We start from the raw sequence: 17,965 nt of genomic DNA on the forward strand, positions 1-17,965 counted from the left end.
GGCTTGGCCATCGCACCCACAGCCCCACAAACATTCCTCTTTTTTTTTTTTTTTTTTTTTTTTTTTTTAGGGGGGTACTGGGGGTGGAACCCAGGGGCTTTCTACCTCCGGGCTATACTCCCAGACCTGTTTTTTTATTTTATTTGGAAACAGGGTCTCACTAACTTGCTGAGAGGCTAAGTAGCTGAAGCTGACTTTGAAACTGTGTGATCCTCCTGTCTCAGCCTCCCAAGTACTAGGATTACAAGGGTGTGTGACCATGCCCGGCTTCCGCACATGTTCCTTCTTTGAAGCACCAGTCACTAAGGCCACATGGTGGGGTTGTTTACTGCGGGGTTTTCAAGAGCAGCAGTATGGACATTCTGAGCCAGGTGACTGTTGTGGGAGGCTCTTCTATGGTGTGTGTGTGTGTGTGTGTGTGTGTGTGTGTGTGTGTGTGTGTGTGTTGGGAGCGGGGAGGTAAACGCAGGATCTTGCACAGGCTGGGCAAGTGCTCTGCCAATGAGCTATACCGCCAGGCCCCCTTACAGGATATTTAACAGCATCACTGACCTCTGCTCACCAGATGCCAACCCCCTCCTTGAATTCTGACAGCCTCAAGTGTCCCCAGACATTATCAAATGTCCCCTAGGGGTAAAACTGCATCTGGTAGTGAGCCACAGGTGTAATGTCCACTTCCCCAGTTAGAACACAAGTTTTCTGAGGGTGCCTGAGGGTGGTCTAGCCACCCAGCACCCTATGCCTCAGGTTCTCAGGGCTCTGATGACCTCCGCTTGGTGTTTACTCTCCTGTGCAGCTGACCCCCGCCCTGGACTGAGCTGCACACCACCCAACAAGTGATTGAAAGCTTCCTTTCTATGGGATTCTCCCCTGTGGGCTTGTCTGGCATAAGGGCAGACATCGCAACTTACTGGCTCTGGCTCTTGCGATTACCAGCACCTACCCAGGTTTTGGTTTCAGGGTGGTCAGGAAATGGTTCCTGGGGAACAGGTGAAGGAAAAGCTGTATATATACTGCAAGGTCGCTGTATATATACTGCAAGGTCGCAGATCCACAGCGATGCTCCTCCACAGGATGGCGGCTATTCTTTTTCTTGTTAGGAAGTTCAGACTTTTATTAGACACCCTAAGGCTGGCCTCTCCATCCTCCTGGTAGGAAAAGTTGTGAGCTGAGAGCAGTCTAGTGAAGGTTGGGGCCCTGACTGAGGGGCCTACAGCCAGCCCTGTAGGTCTGCCTCCCTTCTGCTTCACTCTGGCTCCTCTGGGATGATCACATGGTGAGAATCTGCTTTGACGATGCGAAGGGTTCCATTGAGGCCCCCAAGGCCTGCTGGTAATCCTGTAGCGAGACCTCGGAACAGGCCGGGGCTGTCAGCTGGCCTCGGTGGATAAGATCGCACAGAGTGAGGATCAGCCCCTTGAACTCATCTGTGGGAGGTGGAGGAAGTCAGACGGGGACAGCAGCTGGGGCTTGGTGAGATGCAGTGGCTGTAGGAGCAGGAGCTGGTGCTGAGCTCTAGAAAAGCCTTGAGAGCTCTGGATGTGACCTGGTCCTGCTTGGGTCCAGGACACTGAGAGCCAAGTGTGGGGCGTGGTGCAGAGGAAGGTAGGAAGAGACTACCCTTCCAAACCACAGAACTGGACTGGGGTGTAGCTGGGCACTGAGAGGTGCGAGGGGCGGGATTACATTGAGGTAGGGGAGCTGGAGAGGCCCAGGAGGGAGATGGGAGTGCCTACACCAGCTCAGGGGGAACAGATGAGCTTTGCTTGGGAGAGCTCTCCCTGGCAGCCCAGTTATCCCTCAGAACCCCTGGACCTGAGGCCACCACTCTCCCTTCCCTGAGCTTGCCTCCCTCTAAGGACCCAGTAAGAAAATGAGAAAAAAAAGTGGCCAGAGACGATTTTTTCATAGACATCCATCCATCCAACCTTCAAATCTAATCCTGTGTCCTGCTTCAAAACGCACTGGTGGCTGGGTGTGGTGGTGTAAGCGTGTAATCCCAGTCCTTGGGAAACTGAGACAAGAGGACTGCAGGCTCAAGACCAGCCTCAGTGACTCTTAGCAACCTAGTGAGACCTTGCCTTAAAATAAAAAGTAAAAAGGGCTGGGGATGTAGCATATAGGTAGACTAGCCCTGGGTTCAATCCATAGTACAAAAACAAAATGAAAAACCCCTCCCAAACCAAAACCAAAAAAACAAACACAAAGAAACAAAAATCCCCAACAACACTTTAGAGGCCCCCTGACTGCCTTCAAAACAGAGTGTGAACTCTTTAACAAGGTTTATGAGAACCCACCTTCCCAGATTCTCAGCCTCAGCTCAGACCTAATGCTCCAGTTGCTCAGAACCACTGAGCCACTGGTGCAGCTGGTGAGTCACGCTTACTCTGTGATGGGCCTTTGCATATGCTATTTTTCTGCCTGGCATACCCAGTGCAGCCACCACCTTCTTTCTGTTCACTTGCACAACTCCACACAACCTGCGAGCCGGTCCTCCGGGACAGGAGCAGCAACAGCAGCGCACTAGCCCAGGTTCTCAGTCAGCCAGCCTACCTGCTTACATCCTACAGCACCACTCCCTATGTGGGGGACTCCAGCCAAGCTCCTTGACCCTCTAAACCATGGGTTTTCTGTCTATCAAACAGGGCTCACAAGTGTTTGAAGTATTACCATGTTTAAACTGGGGCAGAGATTGCCAAGGTCCTTCAGTGTGGCCAGGCAGAGCGCATGTGGTGATGGTGGAAGTGAGACTGAAGGCCGGCGGGCTGGCTCCAGCTGCTCCCTACCTGGAGGACTGCCCTGCTGTTGGCTCTCAGGATGAGGTGGTGTCTGTCTTACTGGATACTATGGTCTAAGGACTAGCTCGCTTTAGTCAATGACAGTCTGCTGACCGCAGAATGGCACTTTCCTCTATCCTGCTGTGGGGCTGGGCCCCAGCAGAGGACAGGTGGCACTTCTGTGGTCACTGCTAGGCACAACCCTCTCCTGGGGCCCATGGCATCAGGGCTATTGTCCACTCACCTGGACTGTGGTCTTTCTTCCACTGGGACAACCAGAAACCCCGAAGTTTGAGGTCCTTAAAAATGAGCAGGCTCTGTGGACACAGGAGGGACATGCTGGGGCTTTGAGGGGAAGACCTTCAGGTGCTGCTTAAGGGTCGGGACCCCCCAGGGATGGGCGTGGCCTAAGTGTGGTTGAGAGGAAGAGGCCGCCGAGGCGCCCGGCCTGGTCTGTAGGCATGCCTCCTGCCAGCTTACCACAGAGGCTATGACGGGCTGCTTGGCCATTCCCCCGTAGGTCACCATGGTTCCTCCGGGCCTGAGAGTCCAAAGAGAACAAACAGTGGGTACATGTAGAGAGAGAGAGGTCTTCTTGAACCCACCACAGCACTTCTATTTAACTCTGGTTCCTAAACATTGTCTTCAGTCCCTGGGAAGGGTTGAAATATCCTAAGCTTGAACCTTGACCTAAGGAATCATGAGGTAAGAATCTATATTAAAAGCAACCATATACCCCCTCCAGATAATTGGGCTGCTTAGCCAGGGATGGAACCTACTGAATCCATCCAGGCAGACTCTGAGCCGGTGATCAGCATGCTCCACAGTGGAGAGCTCCTGGGCCGGGTTTGGTCCTGGCTCTATTCCCACCATTAGGAAGGCGACCTTGGGTGATGGAAGAAAAATGGCTGGGACCTCATCTCGCCTGTGCATGCTCAGTCTAAAGACCAGGCCAGGAAACAGGGCTACAGGTATGCCATGATGTGGATGGTGCCGGGACAATGATAAGTGTCTTCTTGCAGGAGATGCCTCTTCAGGACCTGTTGTGTAACACCCACACACCACCCTGGCAGTACAAGGAGCGAGACAGACGTGACTGTTAAAAGCTATTAAGTTAGGACTCAGCTTGCTTGACTTAACCTTTGTTCCCTACGCTGTTCCCAGGCTCTTTTCTGAGTTCTGTTGATCAAGGATGACCTAAGGCATACTTTGATATTTTGGGACAAAACAAGGAAGACGTTAAATAATACAAAGTGGAAAAAGCTGATGTGTGAGTTAGGTAATTCTGGCTCCAGGCTGCTGGGTAGTTTGTTTATTTATTTTTTTGCAGTTCTGGGGATTGAACCATGGCCTTGCAAGTGTTGAGCACAGTGTTCTACCGCTGAGCTGTACCCTCAACCTTGAGTCTATTAATAAGTTCTTCATATGGGGCTCTGGCTTGCTTTAAAACTTAGCTCCTGGGAGCCTCAGCCCTCTCTTTTCTGTCTCCACACTGCACTTGGTCCAGTCAGAACAGTTGCCATTTACTGGGTGCCTATGATGTGCCAGGAAGTTCTGAGCATGCTACTTGTACTGTCAGCTGATTCTCGTGGTGTAAACCTCTAGGAGTGCTATGATACCCTCATTTTGCAGATGAGAAAGCTGAAGTTCATGCCTTTGTTTGCGTAGCAATTTACACACCACTCCTGCGTTCCTTAGACCATGCTTGGAAGGCAGAACAGGTTTATACCACTCCCTTTTCACAGATGGAGAGCCTGAGGCCTAGATCACTTTTCTTGTATTACCTGACTTTTCACAGTCCAGCAGCTGGCCGAGCTGGGGCCTGAACCTAGCCACTCTGACTCCACTGCCTCTCTTGGTGACCGCTGCAGTGTTTCCTTGGGTGAAACGTGGCGCAGTCTGCCTCAGAGCTACTGCGTATAGGGCTGATGGGGGCCTGGAGTCATGCAAACTGGGGGTCAGGCCTGGCTCTCCTGCTGATTCCATACCTTGGGGAAGGTAATTACCTTCTCTGGGCCTTATTTGCTTTAATTGTAAAATGAAGATTGCACCAGGCATGGTGGCACATGCTAGTAATCCCATTACATGGGAGGCTGAGACAGGTGGATTGCAGGAGGAATGAGGCCAGCCTCAGGAACTTAGAGAGAAAGTAAATAGAATAGGGAGCTGGGTGTGGTGGCACTCGCGTGTAATCCCAGCATTTGGGAGGCTGAGACAGGAGGATTGTGGTTTGCTCCCAATCTCAGCTACTTAGTGCAGCCCTTTGCAACTCAGTGAGACCATGTTTCAAAATAAAAGAATAAAAATAGGACTGGGGGGTATAGCTTGGAGGTAGAATGCCTCTGGGTTCCATCCCCAGTACTGGAAAAAAAAAAAAAATTGGGCTGGGGTGTAATTCAGAAGTAGAATGCCTATGGGACCAACCACCACTACAAATGAAAAAATAAATAAATTGGAGATGGGGGCTGAGGATGCGGTGATAGTCTGTGTGCTTAGAATGCACATGGCCTTGGGTTCAATCCCCAGCTCCAAAAGAAAAAGAAGCAGACATGGGAATAGTAGCCCTGGCCCAGGGGCCATGGGAGGCAGATGTGTAGACGTGCTCAGTGATCCTCCTGCCGGCTCTCTGGCCACAAGGCTCCTCTGCCCATCTAGTCTGTGAGTTCTCTCACAGGGACTTTTGAGTTTTCCTTTATACACTGACATGTTTTCAACTAGGTATAATGTTACCTATAAACTAGAATCAGTTTTAAAAGCCAATAAAACATTTAAGAAGCTAGTAAGTTCAGACTAAATAACCTTTTAAAGAGGCTATAGGTTACGAATCCATCTCCCTGTGGCAGAGAGCTCAGTGGTCCACCTCTGGGGTCCCTGGGAAAAATAAAGGTGGACAGGCCTCGTGGTCATCTACACAGGAGGAGGCCGAGAAAGGTGCTGAGTGATGAGATATCTGGCCCCCCCCTTCCTACTCAACGCCCTGCTGACCTCGCCTTGGCTCACAGTGGCCATCAGGTCACTTGAAGGTCCTCTTGGCTAGAGACCTAGAAGCTCAAGCAAACTGGCCCTGCAGGGCTGGGGGACTTACGCTAAGTGGCGCAGCAGCTCTGTGGAGCTTTTCCCACCAACGCAGTTGAGAGCGAGCCGCGGCAGAGGCATGTCCTGGAAAACAAGGAGCCTCTGGTGAGGGGCTGCCTGCTACGTGTGGGGTCTGAAGCTCGCACCAACGGCACTTCCCTGCTATGAGTGCTGTGTCAGAAGAGCGTGAAGGGAATGGGCGTTATGCCTTTGAATGTGCTTTCTCTCTGCCTGGGAAGGGCTTCTAGCAATTTCCTCCTGTTGAACCACTCATGCTCCGTTTTGAGGGACACCAGCTCCTGAGCGCTCCTGTGCTTTGTACTTGAGACTCAGTTTACATGTCATGTGCTGAGCTACTGGCTCAAGTTGTGTGTATGTGTTTGGTCTTTGCAGATGGTTCCCTGAAAAGAGGCGAGACAGGATGTGCTTACTTATTGGGAGTCATGGTGGGGAGTCGATGTTGCGGAAGCGCAAGGGCTTTGAGTTCCAAGAGCCAGCCCTGACCGCACCACTGGTCCTGGCCAAGTCCTTTATCTCTTTTGAGTCTGGGTTTCTTCAGTTATAAAATGAATAACTACTGCTTTGTAGAGCTTTTCTGGGGTTATCAAATAAACTGGAAGGCAGAAGTTTAAGAAATGTGGCTTCTGCCGTTTTCCTGGCTTCCCTCTCTGTGCCTCCGTTTCCTCACCTCCTCTCTCAGCGTTAAGATGCGTACCCACTCTGTGGGCTGACATAACTCAGCACAACGTTCAAAGCTACAATCATACAAGGCTTCCTAAACTTTGTCCATTTCTCCTGTCTCCTTCACAGCATCTGGGTACTTAATGCATGCTATCTCCTGGCCAAAGGGAATGTCTTTATCCTACCAAGAAGAGGTGTGAGGAGGTTTCCAGATAGGAGCAATGGGGCCAGGCCCAGCTTTCCTAATTGGAAACAGCTTGCTTTCTTCAGGGAGCTGGGCCTGGGATGCAGGGGCCACGCCTTCTTCCTAGGTACCTGGGATGCAGGGGCTGCACCCTCTTTCTAAGTGGGGCCGTGCCTTCTGCTTAGGTACCTGGGATGTGGGAGTGCGCCCTCTGCTTAGGTACCTGGGATGTGGGAGTGCGCCCTCTTCCTAGCTACCTGAGTTATAGGGAGCATGCCCTCTTCCTAGGTACCTTAAAGAGGTTTTTCATTTCAGGTGTTCTTAGTTCCTCTTCTGTGATGACGTGCTCAGCCCCTAGATCCTTCAGTCTGCTGGTCAGCTTCTGGATTTCAGGTCTGCAAACCAAACACAATCCAAGGTCCTTGGTCATACTTGCCAACTTCTCCTCCCCAGAGCTCCCAGGACCCCTCTGCCACAGCTGTGAAAACCCAGATTTCTCTTTTGGGAAGCTGGGTTTGGGGTTAAGCCAGGCCTTGAGCAGGGGCCAGCCATATCATTTAATCATGCTCCAACAGCTCCTGGCCCCATTTCCTCTAGCCATTCCTCACTGGCAGAGCCAGGGCTGGGAGACTTCTGTAGCCTCTGCCAGCTCAGGGCTGCTAGAACCCATCTGTGTCCAGGAAGAAGCCATTTCACTTCCTCATTTCTTCTACTGGACAAGCTTCACTTCCTTTACCCCCTCTTTAGGGACTCATCATGGTGTTGTGCAAAAACGTTCCAGCCCCAGTGGGCCTACTCTATTGCTAACTCAAACAGAATCATTTTGTTAGCACAATTGAGGAGAGGAGAAACTGGAATTATGCATCAGTTCTCCTTCTAAGACTGGACTTCCAGCCACTGCTATATTCACAGCTAGTGAGGCTTAAAGGACCAGGGTAAGATGGTGAAACGAGAACAAGCCTGTTACTGACTTGCTGTGCCTTCCAAGGCAAGATATTTCCTTTCTGTAACTTCAGTCTCCTCATCTGTAAAAGATGACACACCTGCCCCATCTCCTTCACAGCTGTATTTGGGGCATGAATGCAAGGGGGAAAGAGGCTTTGCGCCAGACAGGTCACAGAGAGTGTAGCTCAAAACATTCCCAAATATGAACCGTGGTTTTGAAAACATGGGGTTATCACAAGTCAGGTCTCTAAAAAATCTTAGCTGTTCAGTAAGGGCAGTCTCCACCTCTACATTTCAGTTCCTGCCATCTCTACATTTCAGCGTTTCACTCATCCTGTGGCCAAAAGCCACCTGGACTTAATTTCTTGAGGCTGACTCATCTGTTTCAGCTGCCAAAATCTTGGCCAATGGCAAAGGAATCTATTTATGCTTATGCAAAGGCGCCATCTGGTGGAAGGATGGGCACCTGCAGGGAGCAAGGTCGTGGTCTGGAATTAGGCCTCCCCACGCACCTGTCTCGGACCACATTGATCGTCCTTAGGCCCAGGGCTGCGGCGATCTGGATAACTGCTTGCCCCACTCCACTGTTGGATGCATTCTGGATGACAGAATCCCCTGTGGAGCCAGGAAGAGACCCAAGTCAAGCCCTGCAGACCTGTATAATAGGAATAAAGTTCTCCCAGCCTGGGATCCTAGGATAGGGCAAGAGATGGGAGTCCTCAGGCCCCAAAGGGATCCAGGACCTGGCAGTGGAGCCTTTTCAGGCCTTGGACTGCCAACTCACTGTTCCCTCAATGCTTCCCAAATTTCCACAACACTCATCAAGCCTCCCAGGACTTGGTCACTTAGTAACCACAGAGGACAAGATTTAAAGCCCACTGGGTTGTCCTCCTCTCCCAACTTTGTTCTCCTCCTCTCCTTTCCTTTAGAATGGCTTCCTTCACAAAGCCCCCCTAGGTTCTTCCTGTTGTGCTCTGTCAGTGTACACGCCAGGATCCAGCCTACATTAAGTGCTTGAATACAGGCCCACGCCCATCAATTCCTTGCTGTTTCTCAGGGGAAGTGCCATACCTCAATCTTCTCTGTAGTGTTTAGTAAAGGTGCACTGTATTGAAACAGGATTAGAGCTGTCCTGGAGAAACTGGCAGCCCCTGAAACAGGGTCCTGCAGACAATGTGTGGTCAAAGCCCAGGCTGGACTTTGGAATTTGCCAATGGGGGAGGCATACTGGGAAAGCGTGGGTTCTGGAACAAGATGGAGCTGGGTGTGAGTCCCAGGTTCACCAGTGACTGTAACTGAATGGCCCAGAGCAACTCATGTCCCTCTAGAACTCAGTTTCTTAACCCAAAGGGGATCCTAGGATCACCAATCAAGGTGCCTCTGATCAAGCTGACTACTGTGTCCAGGGAGGTGCTTACTAACTCTGAAATGCTGTCTGCCGTGTGGTCTGTGCACCCAGAGCCAGTGCTAGAGTCTCCTGGGGGAAGGACACCCGTTCTCCCTCACCAGGGGCTGTCACTCACTAGGGCATCATGAGTCAACCTAGTGGACTGCAAGCAGCATTGCTTTGTTTTAGTTAGAATCTGAGAGAATAGAGTAAAAAATAATGGAGTGTATCCCACATACTAAGGGTAACTATTATACCATGAAACTGGCTTCCACTACACGTATGTTCATATATGCTTTGGTGCTAGCAAACAATATGACATGTAATTCTTATGATGGGACAAGATCTGTCTGTTCAACACTGATCCAGCCTTGGCTACATCAGGCTTGAGGCAGAAAAGTGGAAAAGTGTGCAGCGAGTGGCATCAGAATGCCCAGATCTGCCCACCAATCAGAAGTGGCTTGAGGAGATGAGATTCAGTGACTAGTGTCCGCTGTACCGTCTCCAGCAGGTCATACCTGGCTTTCTCCACTCTCTGTCATAGCTGTGAGAGGGCTGTCAGCTGGCCCTCGGGCAGTGGCTGACTACCTAATGCTATCACACTCCTTCGGTACCTGGCCTCAGTTTCCTCACTGGCCTGAGACAGGTAGCTTGGGTGATTAAAATCTCTAGTCCCTGCAAGCTCATAGGTATGCACAGTGTACAGGGGTAAACCCTCAAAAAATGGGAGACAGGGGCTGGAGTTAGCTCGGTGGTAGAGCACTTGCCTAGCATGTATGGAGCTCTGGGTTTTATCCCCGTAAAAAAAGACACACACACATGCATGTGCGTATGCGCGCACACACACACACACACACACACACACACACACACACACACTCAAAACCAGGGGATGGAAGTTGGTGAGAACTGGGCTAGCTTCCTGTCATTCAGGGGTTAATTCTGTGGTGGGTTCTATGAGGAGCTTTAGAGAGTTGAGCCCAGGTTATCCACAGCAGTAACTAAGGGTTATCCACAGCAGTCTTTCTTTTTTTGTTTTTTTTTTAGCTGGAGATTGAACCCAGGGGCATTCTACTTCCAGGTTATATTCCCAGCCCTATTTTATTTTTTATTTGGAAACAGGGTCTTTATAAGTGGCTGAGGGCCTAACTATGTTGCTGAGGCTGCCTTCAAACCTGTGATCCTCCTGTATCTGCCTCCCAAGTACTGGAATTACAGGCATGCACCAGACCCCCAGACACCCCCCCCCCCCCTTTTGTGGTACTGGGGGTGGAACCCAGGGGCTTTTCTACCTCTGGGCTATACTCCCAGACCTATTTTATACTTTATTTGGAAACAGGGTCTCACTAAGTTGCTGAGAACCTCACTAAGTAGCTGAGGCTGGCTTCGAACCTGTGGGATCCTCCTGTCTCAGCCTCCCAAGTGCTGGGATTACAGGCTTGTGCTACCATGCTCGGCGACTCTCAGCCCTTTTTATTTTTTGTGGTACTGAAGACTGAACCCAAGGGCATTCTACCTCCAAGCTACACCCCCAGCACCTTTTATTTTTTTGTTTTGAAACAGGGTCTCACTAGGTGGATGAGAGTCTGGCTAAGTTGTTGAGGCTGGTCCTTTTTTTCTCCTTCCTTCCTTCCTTCCCTCCTTCCTTCCTTCCACTAGGGATGGAACCCAGGGTCATTGTACTTCCGAGCTACACCCCCAGCCCTATATATATATTTTTTAGTCTTTTTATTTTTTAAATTTTATTTTTTTGTGGTACTGGGGATGGAGACCAGGGGCTTTTCTACCTCTGGGCTATACTCCCAGGCCTATTTTATACTTTATTTGGAAACAAGGTCTCACTAAGTTGCTGAGAACAACTAAGTAGCTGAGGCTGGCTTCGAACCTGTGCAATCCTCCTGTCTCAGCCTCCCAAGCACTGGCAATAACAAGTGTGCGCCACCATGCCCGCTATTCTTTTTATTTTTGAAACAGGGCCTCACTGAGTTGCAAAGGGCTTTGCTAAATAGCTGAGGTTGTCCTGGAACTGTGATCCTCTGGTCTCTGCTTCCTGAATGCTGGGATTAGAAGCATGCCCCACTATGCCCGGCTCCTCCTGTCTCAGGCTCCCAAAGCACTGGGATTATAGGCGTGTGCCAGCAAGGCCCAGGGAGTAACAGGTCTTAATGGGTTTTATCTCTGTCCCTGCCTTGATCTCCCACTCCCTCCCTCCTGCTTCCTGGGATCACTTCCCAAATGAAGTATTTGCCCCCACTCCTGGTCTCAGGTTGTGCTTTCAGGGGAACCTCAATACAACCAGGCTTTGTCATTTACTTGCCAAGTGATTTCGTACAAATAGTTCACCTCTCTGGACCTCTGTTTCCCCACTGACAAAGGAAGACTGATAAGAGGAGCTGAGAGTCGCTCCACGGCAGGCCAGGCATGGTGCTCCTACACTGCAGTGTTCATTAAGCCGTGGAGCTCTGTATTCTCTACCTTACAGATGGACGTGCGCAGTGAAGCCGCCTTAGTGGGTGGAGCCGGGGTGCAGATTTGGTTGTTCACCTGGGGCTCGAGCTCTCAGCCGGTGACGCTAACCTCACTGCACGGCTCTGGAGGCCCAGAGCACACCATGGAGACAGTGCCTGGAACGGCACCGATGTGAATGGAGAGGGCTGTGTAAATGCTGAGCAGAATTACTAACATCGAGTTCAGCATTTTACTGAAAACACTGGGACTGTATCTATCTTGTTTGGCTTTGTATTCCTGGAGCTTAGCACAGCTCAACACGTTTTTGCTGAGTGAAAGAATTCCATCCCAAGCTGTAAGGAATGTGACCCTGTAGCATTTTCCAAGAGTGTCCTCCTCATAAGCTTTTAGCATGTTTTCTAGGAGACAAGAGAACACCTTTGAAGTAAAAACAATAGGGAGGGCCACACTCACCCAGGTTAAGGCCTGCCACCCTCCCAGGCCCTCACAGCAAGTTCTCAGTCAGGATTTGGGTTGCACCCCAGTGGGAGGCCTGGCCTGCTCCCTGCAGGTACCTACCTGGCTGGAGCTGCTCAAAGTCCATCAGCATCCTGTAGGCAGTGCAGGGGTTGACACCAAGGGTGGCAGCACTTTGAAGAGGAATGTCACTGGGAACTTGAATCAGCGCTTCCTCGCTGAACACGGCCTCTGTCCGCCAGGTTCCTGAGTCGGGGGAAGAAGCCAGGGTAGTGAGGAAGGACCCGTGTGCCCACCAACCCCAGACCACGCTCCTTGGTCCATGGGCAGCTAGGACAGCAGATTTCAAGTAATGCTTAGAGGAAAACCTTGAAGTCCCCTTTGATGCCCTTAAGTCCTTATGACAGTTATATAAGGTAGGTTTTGTTATTATCATTTGAAAGATGTGGTAAAGGACATTCAGAAAGTTTTCCTCTCTGAGCTACCATTAGACATAGCTAAGGTCAGAGCCAGGCACAGAGGCACACACCTATAATCCCAGTACTTGGGAGGCTGAGAAAGGAGGATCGCAGGTTCCAGACCAGCCTTAGCAACTTTGTGAGATCCTGTTTCAAAATAAAAATAAAATAAGGCTGGGAGGGTGTAGTCCAGAGGTAGAATGCTCCTGGATTCAACCCCCAGTACCAAAAAGAAAAGATGGCTGAGGACCTCAAACTTCTGCACTCTTGAGGGCAGGAGAAATAACATCATTAGGAGGGTAAGTGAAGCCGAGAAAGGCCCTCTTCCCTGAGAAGCTCCTGCTCCACCATGGCAGGCTGACTCCAGTAATCTAACAGAAACTATCAAGGCAGAAACCAAGGGCCTAAGTTTGACACACAGGTTTTTTTTTTTTTTTTTTTTTTTCCCTCAGCACTGGGGATGGAACTCAGTGGTATTCTACCTCCGAGTTACACCCCAGCCCTATTTTTTTATTCTTTTTTTGAAACAGGGTCTCAGTGAGTTGCAAAGGACCTCACTAAGTAGCTAAGGCTGGCTGCAACTGTGATCCTCCTATTTCAGCCTCTCGAATGGCTGTGAGCCAAAACAGACCTTTCTGTCCCGTTGGTACTAGGGATTGAACTTGGGCAGTTTATCTCTGAGCTATATCTCCTCCCCCAGCCCTTTTTTTTTAATCATCTATTTATTTTTGTAGTACTAGGGATTAAACCCAGGGGCATTCTCCGAGCTACAATCCCAGCCATATATTTTCTTTATTTTGAAATAGGGTCTAAGTTGCAGAGGGCCTCACTAAGTAGCTGAGCCTGGATGTGAACCTGCGATTCTCCCATCTCAGCCTCACAAGTACTGGGATTACAAATGTGCACCACCATGCCTAGTTTTTATTTTTAATTTTGAAACAGTGTCTCACTAAGTTGCTGAGGCTGGCCATGAACTTGAAATCCTCCCATCTCAGCCTCCCAGGAACTGGGATTCCAGGAGTGTGCCACTGCTTCCAAGTAAACCTTTCTCTTGAAAATTATCTCAGGTATTCTGTCACAGAACCAGAAAGATGACTAATACCCTGTGTAATATACTTTGCTATTTTTAATTCTGTTCTGCTCAATTTTAAGAAAGAAAGAAAGAAAGAAATGCCATTTTTCAACCCACTAAACTGATGTCACTAATAGATCACAACCTGCAGTTTGGAAACGCAGGGCTCAGGGCCATGGTGTGGAGGGTAGACTTTTAGTGAATGAGAAGCTTCTTCTTTTTCTTCTTTTATTTGGGGGGGGGGCACTGGGGTTCCTGGAAGCCCTTCTACCTCCAGGCTACACTCCCAGGCACCTATTTTTTATATTTTTGTTTGGAAACAGGGTCTCTTAAGCCACAGAGGCTGGCTTCGAACCTGCGCGATCCTCCTGTCTCTGCCTCCCAAGTGCAGGGATTACAAGTGTGCGCCACCACGCCCAGTGCAAGGAGAAGCTTCTAAGGAGCTTTAAGAAGAGACCAAAGCATCTGATGTCTGCACTAAGCTCACTCTGCTGCTGACGGCAAGGACTGGGTGGGGAGGGATAGTGTGGAGGCGGGAAGGGTTAGGGTGGGGCAGTGTAGGGAGGGGGGCTGGTCAAGAGGCTTCTGCAGGGGAAAAGGTCAGAAATGATGGCCACCTAGACCAAGATCCAGGCAGTCGGGATGAAGGAGAGAAAGTAGAATCCAGTTCTCCTTTGGAGGCAGAACCGACAGGCCCCCTGCTCTCACAGGCAGGGTGCTGTATGAAGAATACATGAAGGGCAGGACAGGCCCTGGAGTCAGGTTCAAGCCCCACCTCTGCCATGTGTCCTCACTGTATCGCACAAAGGAAACTTGTGTGGAGCCTTGGTGGCTCGGTGCCTGTGATGATACAGAGGCCCTTGTCCTAACTTCTCGGGTATGCCCACCACTCTCCAGTTGCTGGGCTCTAACAGTGTCCTGGGACCATGTGACCTAGCTGTGGGGAGCAGGGGGCAGCTCAGACAACTACTAACTACTACAGGAAGTGGAAACAATGTGGACTTTAGGGATTTCAGGCTGGGAGGGCCAGGCCTGGTGGTGCACATTTGTAATCTCAGTATTTGGGAGGTTGAGACAAGGGATTGCGGGTTTGCGGCCAGCTTCAGTAACTTAGTGAGGTTCTCTGAAACTTAGTGAGACCCTGTTTCAAATAAAATAGAGTGGGAGGAGTAGCTCAGAGGCAGACTGCCCCTGGGTTTAATCCCAGTACCATCCTCCCTCCGCCCAAAAAAAGAACTGGGGGAGAAGGCAGGGATACTCAGATCCTTGCAATCTCCTAGAATAGGTTTGAGAAAATAAAACCTGAAGAAGTTAAATGATCCTTCTGGAACCCAGGAGGTGCCTCAGCATATCCCAGGCTTCATCTAGCCTGGGTTTTGAATTTTCATAATTACCATGTTCAGCTGGGCGTGGTGGCGCACCCTTGTAATCCCAGCATTTGGGAGGCTGAGGCAGGAGGATCATGGTTCATGGACAGCCTCAGGTACTTAGTGAGGCCCTTTGCAACTCAGGGAGACCCTGTTTCAAAAATAAAGAAAAAAAAAAAAGGGCTGGGGTGTACCTCAGAGGTAGATTGCCCCTCCCTGGGTTCCATCCCCAGTACCATAAAAAAAAAAAATCATACCCATTCACTATAGCTATACACAGTGCCACGTGCTTAGTGTGGGCCTTTATGTATGCAATGAAGGGTATTTTCTAATTTCCCAATGGCATGTAAATGGAGGTAAGCCCTTGGCATAGATTTCTAGGAATTTCTGATTCTCTTCCGAAGACAGTTTAGAGGGGATAGGGCAGCACTCATGATCAGTGACAAGGGTGTTCAGGGCTTAAAATGGACATTCTCAGGGTTTGGAGTTGGAAAGAGCTGCTTAAAAACTAGGGTTCTGCCACCCACTAGTTGTGTGCCTTCGAATGATCACTCCAAGCCAGGAGTGTTGGTGCACGCCTGTAATCCTAGTACCTGGGAGGCTGATACCAGTTTGAGGCCAGCCTCAGCAACTTAGTGAGACCCAATTTCAAAGTAAAATTTAGACAAAAAAGGGGTTGAAGGGGTATATCTTGGAGGAATGCCCCCAGGGTTCAATCAAAAAAAAAAAAAAAGAAAGAAAAAAGAAAAAAGAAAAGAAAAAAAATCACTCCATCTCTTTTGAGTTTCAGTTTTCTGACCTGAAATGTAAGGAATACCATGTCTTAGCCGGGCGTGGTGGCACACACGCTTGTAATCCCAGTTCTTGGGAGGTTGAAACAGGAGGACTGCACAGGTTCAAAGCCAGCTTCAGCTACTTAGTGAGGCTCTCAGCAACTTAGTAAGACCCTGTTTCCAAATAAAGTATAAAATAGGTCTGGGAGTATAGCCCAGAGGTAGAAAGGCCCCTGGGTTCCATCCCCAGTACCACCAAAAAAAAAAAAAAAAAAAAAAAGAATACCATGTCCTAGTGTGAAGATTAAATATAGCCAGGCGTGGTGGCGCACGCTTGTAATCCCTGCGCTTGGGAGGCTGAGACAGGAGGATCGCACGGGTTTGAAGCCAGCCTCAGCTACTTAGTGAGGCTCTCAGCAACTTAGTGAGACCCTGTTTCCAAATAAAATATTTAAAAAATAGGTCTGGGAGTATATAGCCCAGAGGTAGAAAGCCTCTGGGTTCCACCCCCAGTCCCACCAAAAACAACAACAACAACAACAACAACAACAAAATATGTCTGGTCAGCCAGGTGTGATGGCGCACACTTGTAATCCCAGCGCTTGGGAGGCTGAGACAGGAGGATTACACAGGTTCGAAGCCAGCCTCAGCTACTTAGTGAGGCTCTCAGTAACTTAGCGAGACCCTGTTTCCAAATAAAATATTAAAAAGGTCTGGGAGTATAGCCTGGAGGTAGAAAGCCTCTGGATTCCACCCCAGTACCACCAAAAAAAAAAAAAAAAAAAAAAAGATTAAATATGATTCTTATGTGCAGACCATCGCTGTGCCCAGCACACAGTAGGTATCTTTACTGACCTTAATTCCCATGCCCTATCTCTGAGGAATCCCATCTCCACCTCTGGTACAACTGATCCTTAATGATCTCTAGCATCTAACGTGGGACTGAGCACACTATGGCCTATGGGCCCAATTTGGCTTAATCCCTGTTTTTATAAATAAAGTTTTATTGGAACACTGCCCCACCCACTTGTTTATGTATTGTCTGTGGCTGTTACAATGGCAGAGTTGGGTAGTCTCCATAGAGATGGTATGGCTTGCAAAGCCTAAAACCTTACTATTTGATCCTTTAAGAAAAAATTTTTCTAACTTCTGATCAGATGTATACAGAAGTCCAGCACTACAAATATCACTGCATATATTTCCTCAGTTGAGCTACCTAAGAATCTACCGAGGTATGCAAGGCATAACTATTAGCTCCATTTCAGAGATGAAGAAACAGAAGCTCACAGTGGTCGTGACTTAAACAAGGCTGTAAAGCAGAGCTGGAGGTAGGGTTGCATCTGATTGCCCGGCAGTGCTTTTCCGACAGCCCTGTGCTGCCTCGGGAAGGTTCTGGGTGTTTCCCACTGAGAAAGCCAGCTGGCACACATCTACCCACATGGTCTGGCCCATTCTCCTCTGGAACTGGCCGCATGTGGTAAAATGCTGGTGATGGGCACAGGCACAGCTGGGCAGCTCAGTACCAGGAAAAATGATCATGACTGCTGCTTGGACTGACCCACGGTCTTCCCAGGAGGAAGGGCTGTGGTCACCGCTGTGTTCTAGAGCCTAGCGCTTTGCAGATGCTCACAGTGTTACTATGGTCCTTGTGATTATAAAACCCTCAACCCCTCTGACTGGCACCTTGCCCTGAAGACTCACCTTCTCTCCAGGAGGAATCCCCGCTGCGGCTAACCCCACCACCATGCATCTGGCAGGTGGCCTTTTCTCTTCTCTCCTCCAAACTCAAGCACTACCATGTCCTGTTACTCCAGCTCCTGAATCCACGTCCTCTCTACCAGTACTACGGCATTGTCTTGCTCAGATGCTCATCTGAGGCCAGAACTGTTTGCTCCTCCTCCCCGGCTTCCTCCTCCCACTCTCCTCCTTTCCAGATCGTTCCCTGTCCTGCACACATCTGTTCACATCACTTCTCTACTTCACTCTCCATGGGGACTCCTGTGACTCGGATGTGCCGCCCTCTCTGGCTCCCGCGGTCACTCGGGCCTGGGCTCTGTGGCCTGCAGCTCTCCGTCAGCACTGCCCCTCCTCTTGTCACTCTGCTTTGGAACAGGCTGCGCTCCTGCCTGAGAAGCTCCTTTACACCTGGCTGGTGGCTGCCTTTGGCTTCTAGATGAGGCTCGAGCATCGCTCCTTTGGGTCCCTTCCTAGGCTTCCCGCCAGGGCACCTGGCCTTCGTGTCCATCGTGCAGCCATGGTGCTTACACTGCACTGCATTGCATGCTGTTTCTCTCTTGCCCGGCCTCCTGCACCCAGTCTAG

The 17,965-nt window shown here is 49.9% G+C and overlaps 1 protein-coding gene across 1 annotated transcript in view; it reads right to left on the reverse strand.

Moving 5' to 3' along the window:
- Nucleotides 1-1,269: 1,269 nt before the first annotated feature.
- MECR (mitochondrial trans-2-enoyl-CoA reductase) overlaps nucleotides 1,270-17,965 on the reverse strand; it is a gene marked incomplete at its 3' end in the record, with an annotated part of 35,437 nt that continues 18,741 nt past the window's right edge. The window contains exons 4-10 of the mRNA XM_080692389.1: nucleotides 12,077-12,220; nucleotides 8,175-8,277; nucleotides 7,010-7,112; nucleotides 5,863-5,936; nucleotides 3,258-3,318; nucleotides 3,022-3,094; nucleotides 1,270-1,427 (exon numbers count right to left, since the gene is read on the reverse strand). Coding sequence (XP_080548515.1) covers nucleotides 1,270-1,427; nucleotides 3,022-3,094; nucleotides 3,258-3,318; nucleotides 5,863-5,936; nucleotides 7,010-7,112; nucleotides 8,175-8,277; nucleotides 12,077-12,220 — 716 coding nt within the window. The remainder of the gene's footprint in view (nucleotides 1,428-3,021; nucleotides 3,095-3,257; nucleotides 3,319-5,862; nucleotides 5,937-7,009; nucleotides 7,113-8,174; nucleotides 8,278-12,076; nucleotides 12,221-17,965) is intronic.

This window comes from Muscardinus avellanarius, assembly GCF_963383645.1.
Source record: "Muscardinus avellanarius genome assembly, chromosome: 3".
In the NCBI taxonomy this organism is placed as follows: Eukaryota; Metazoa; Chordata; class Mammalia; order Rodentia; family Gliridae; genus Muscardinus; species Muscardinus avellanarius.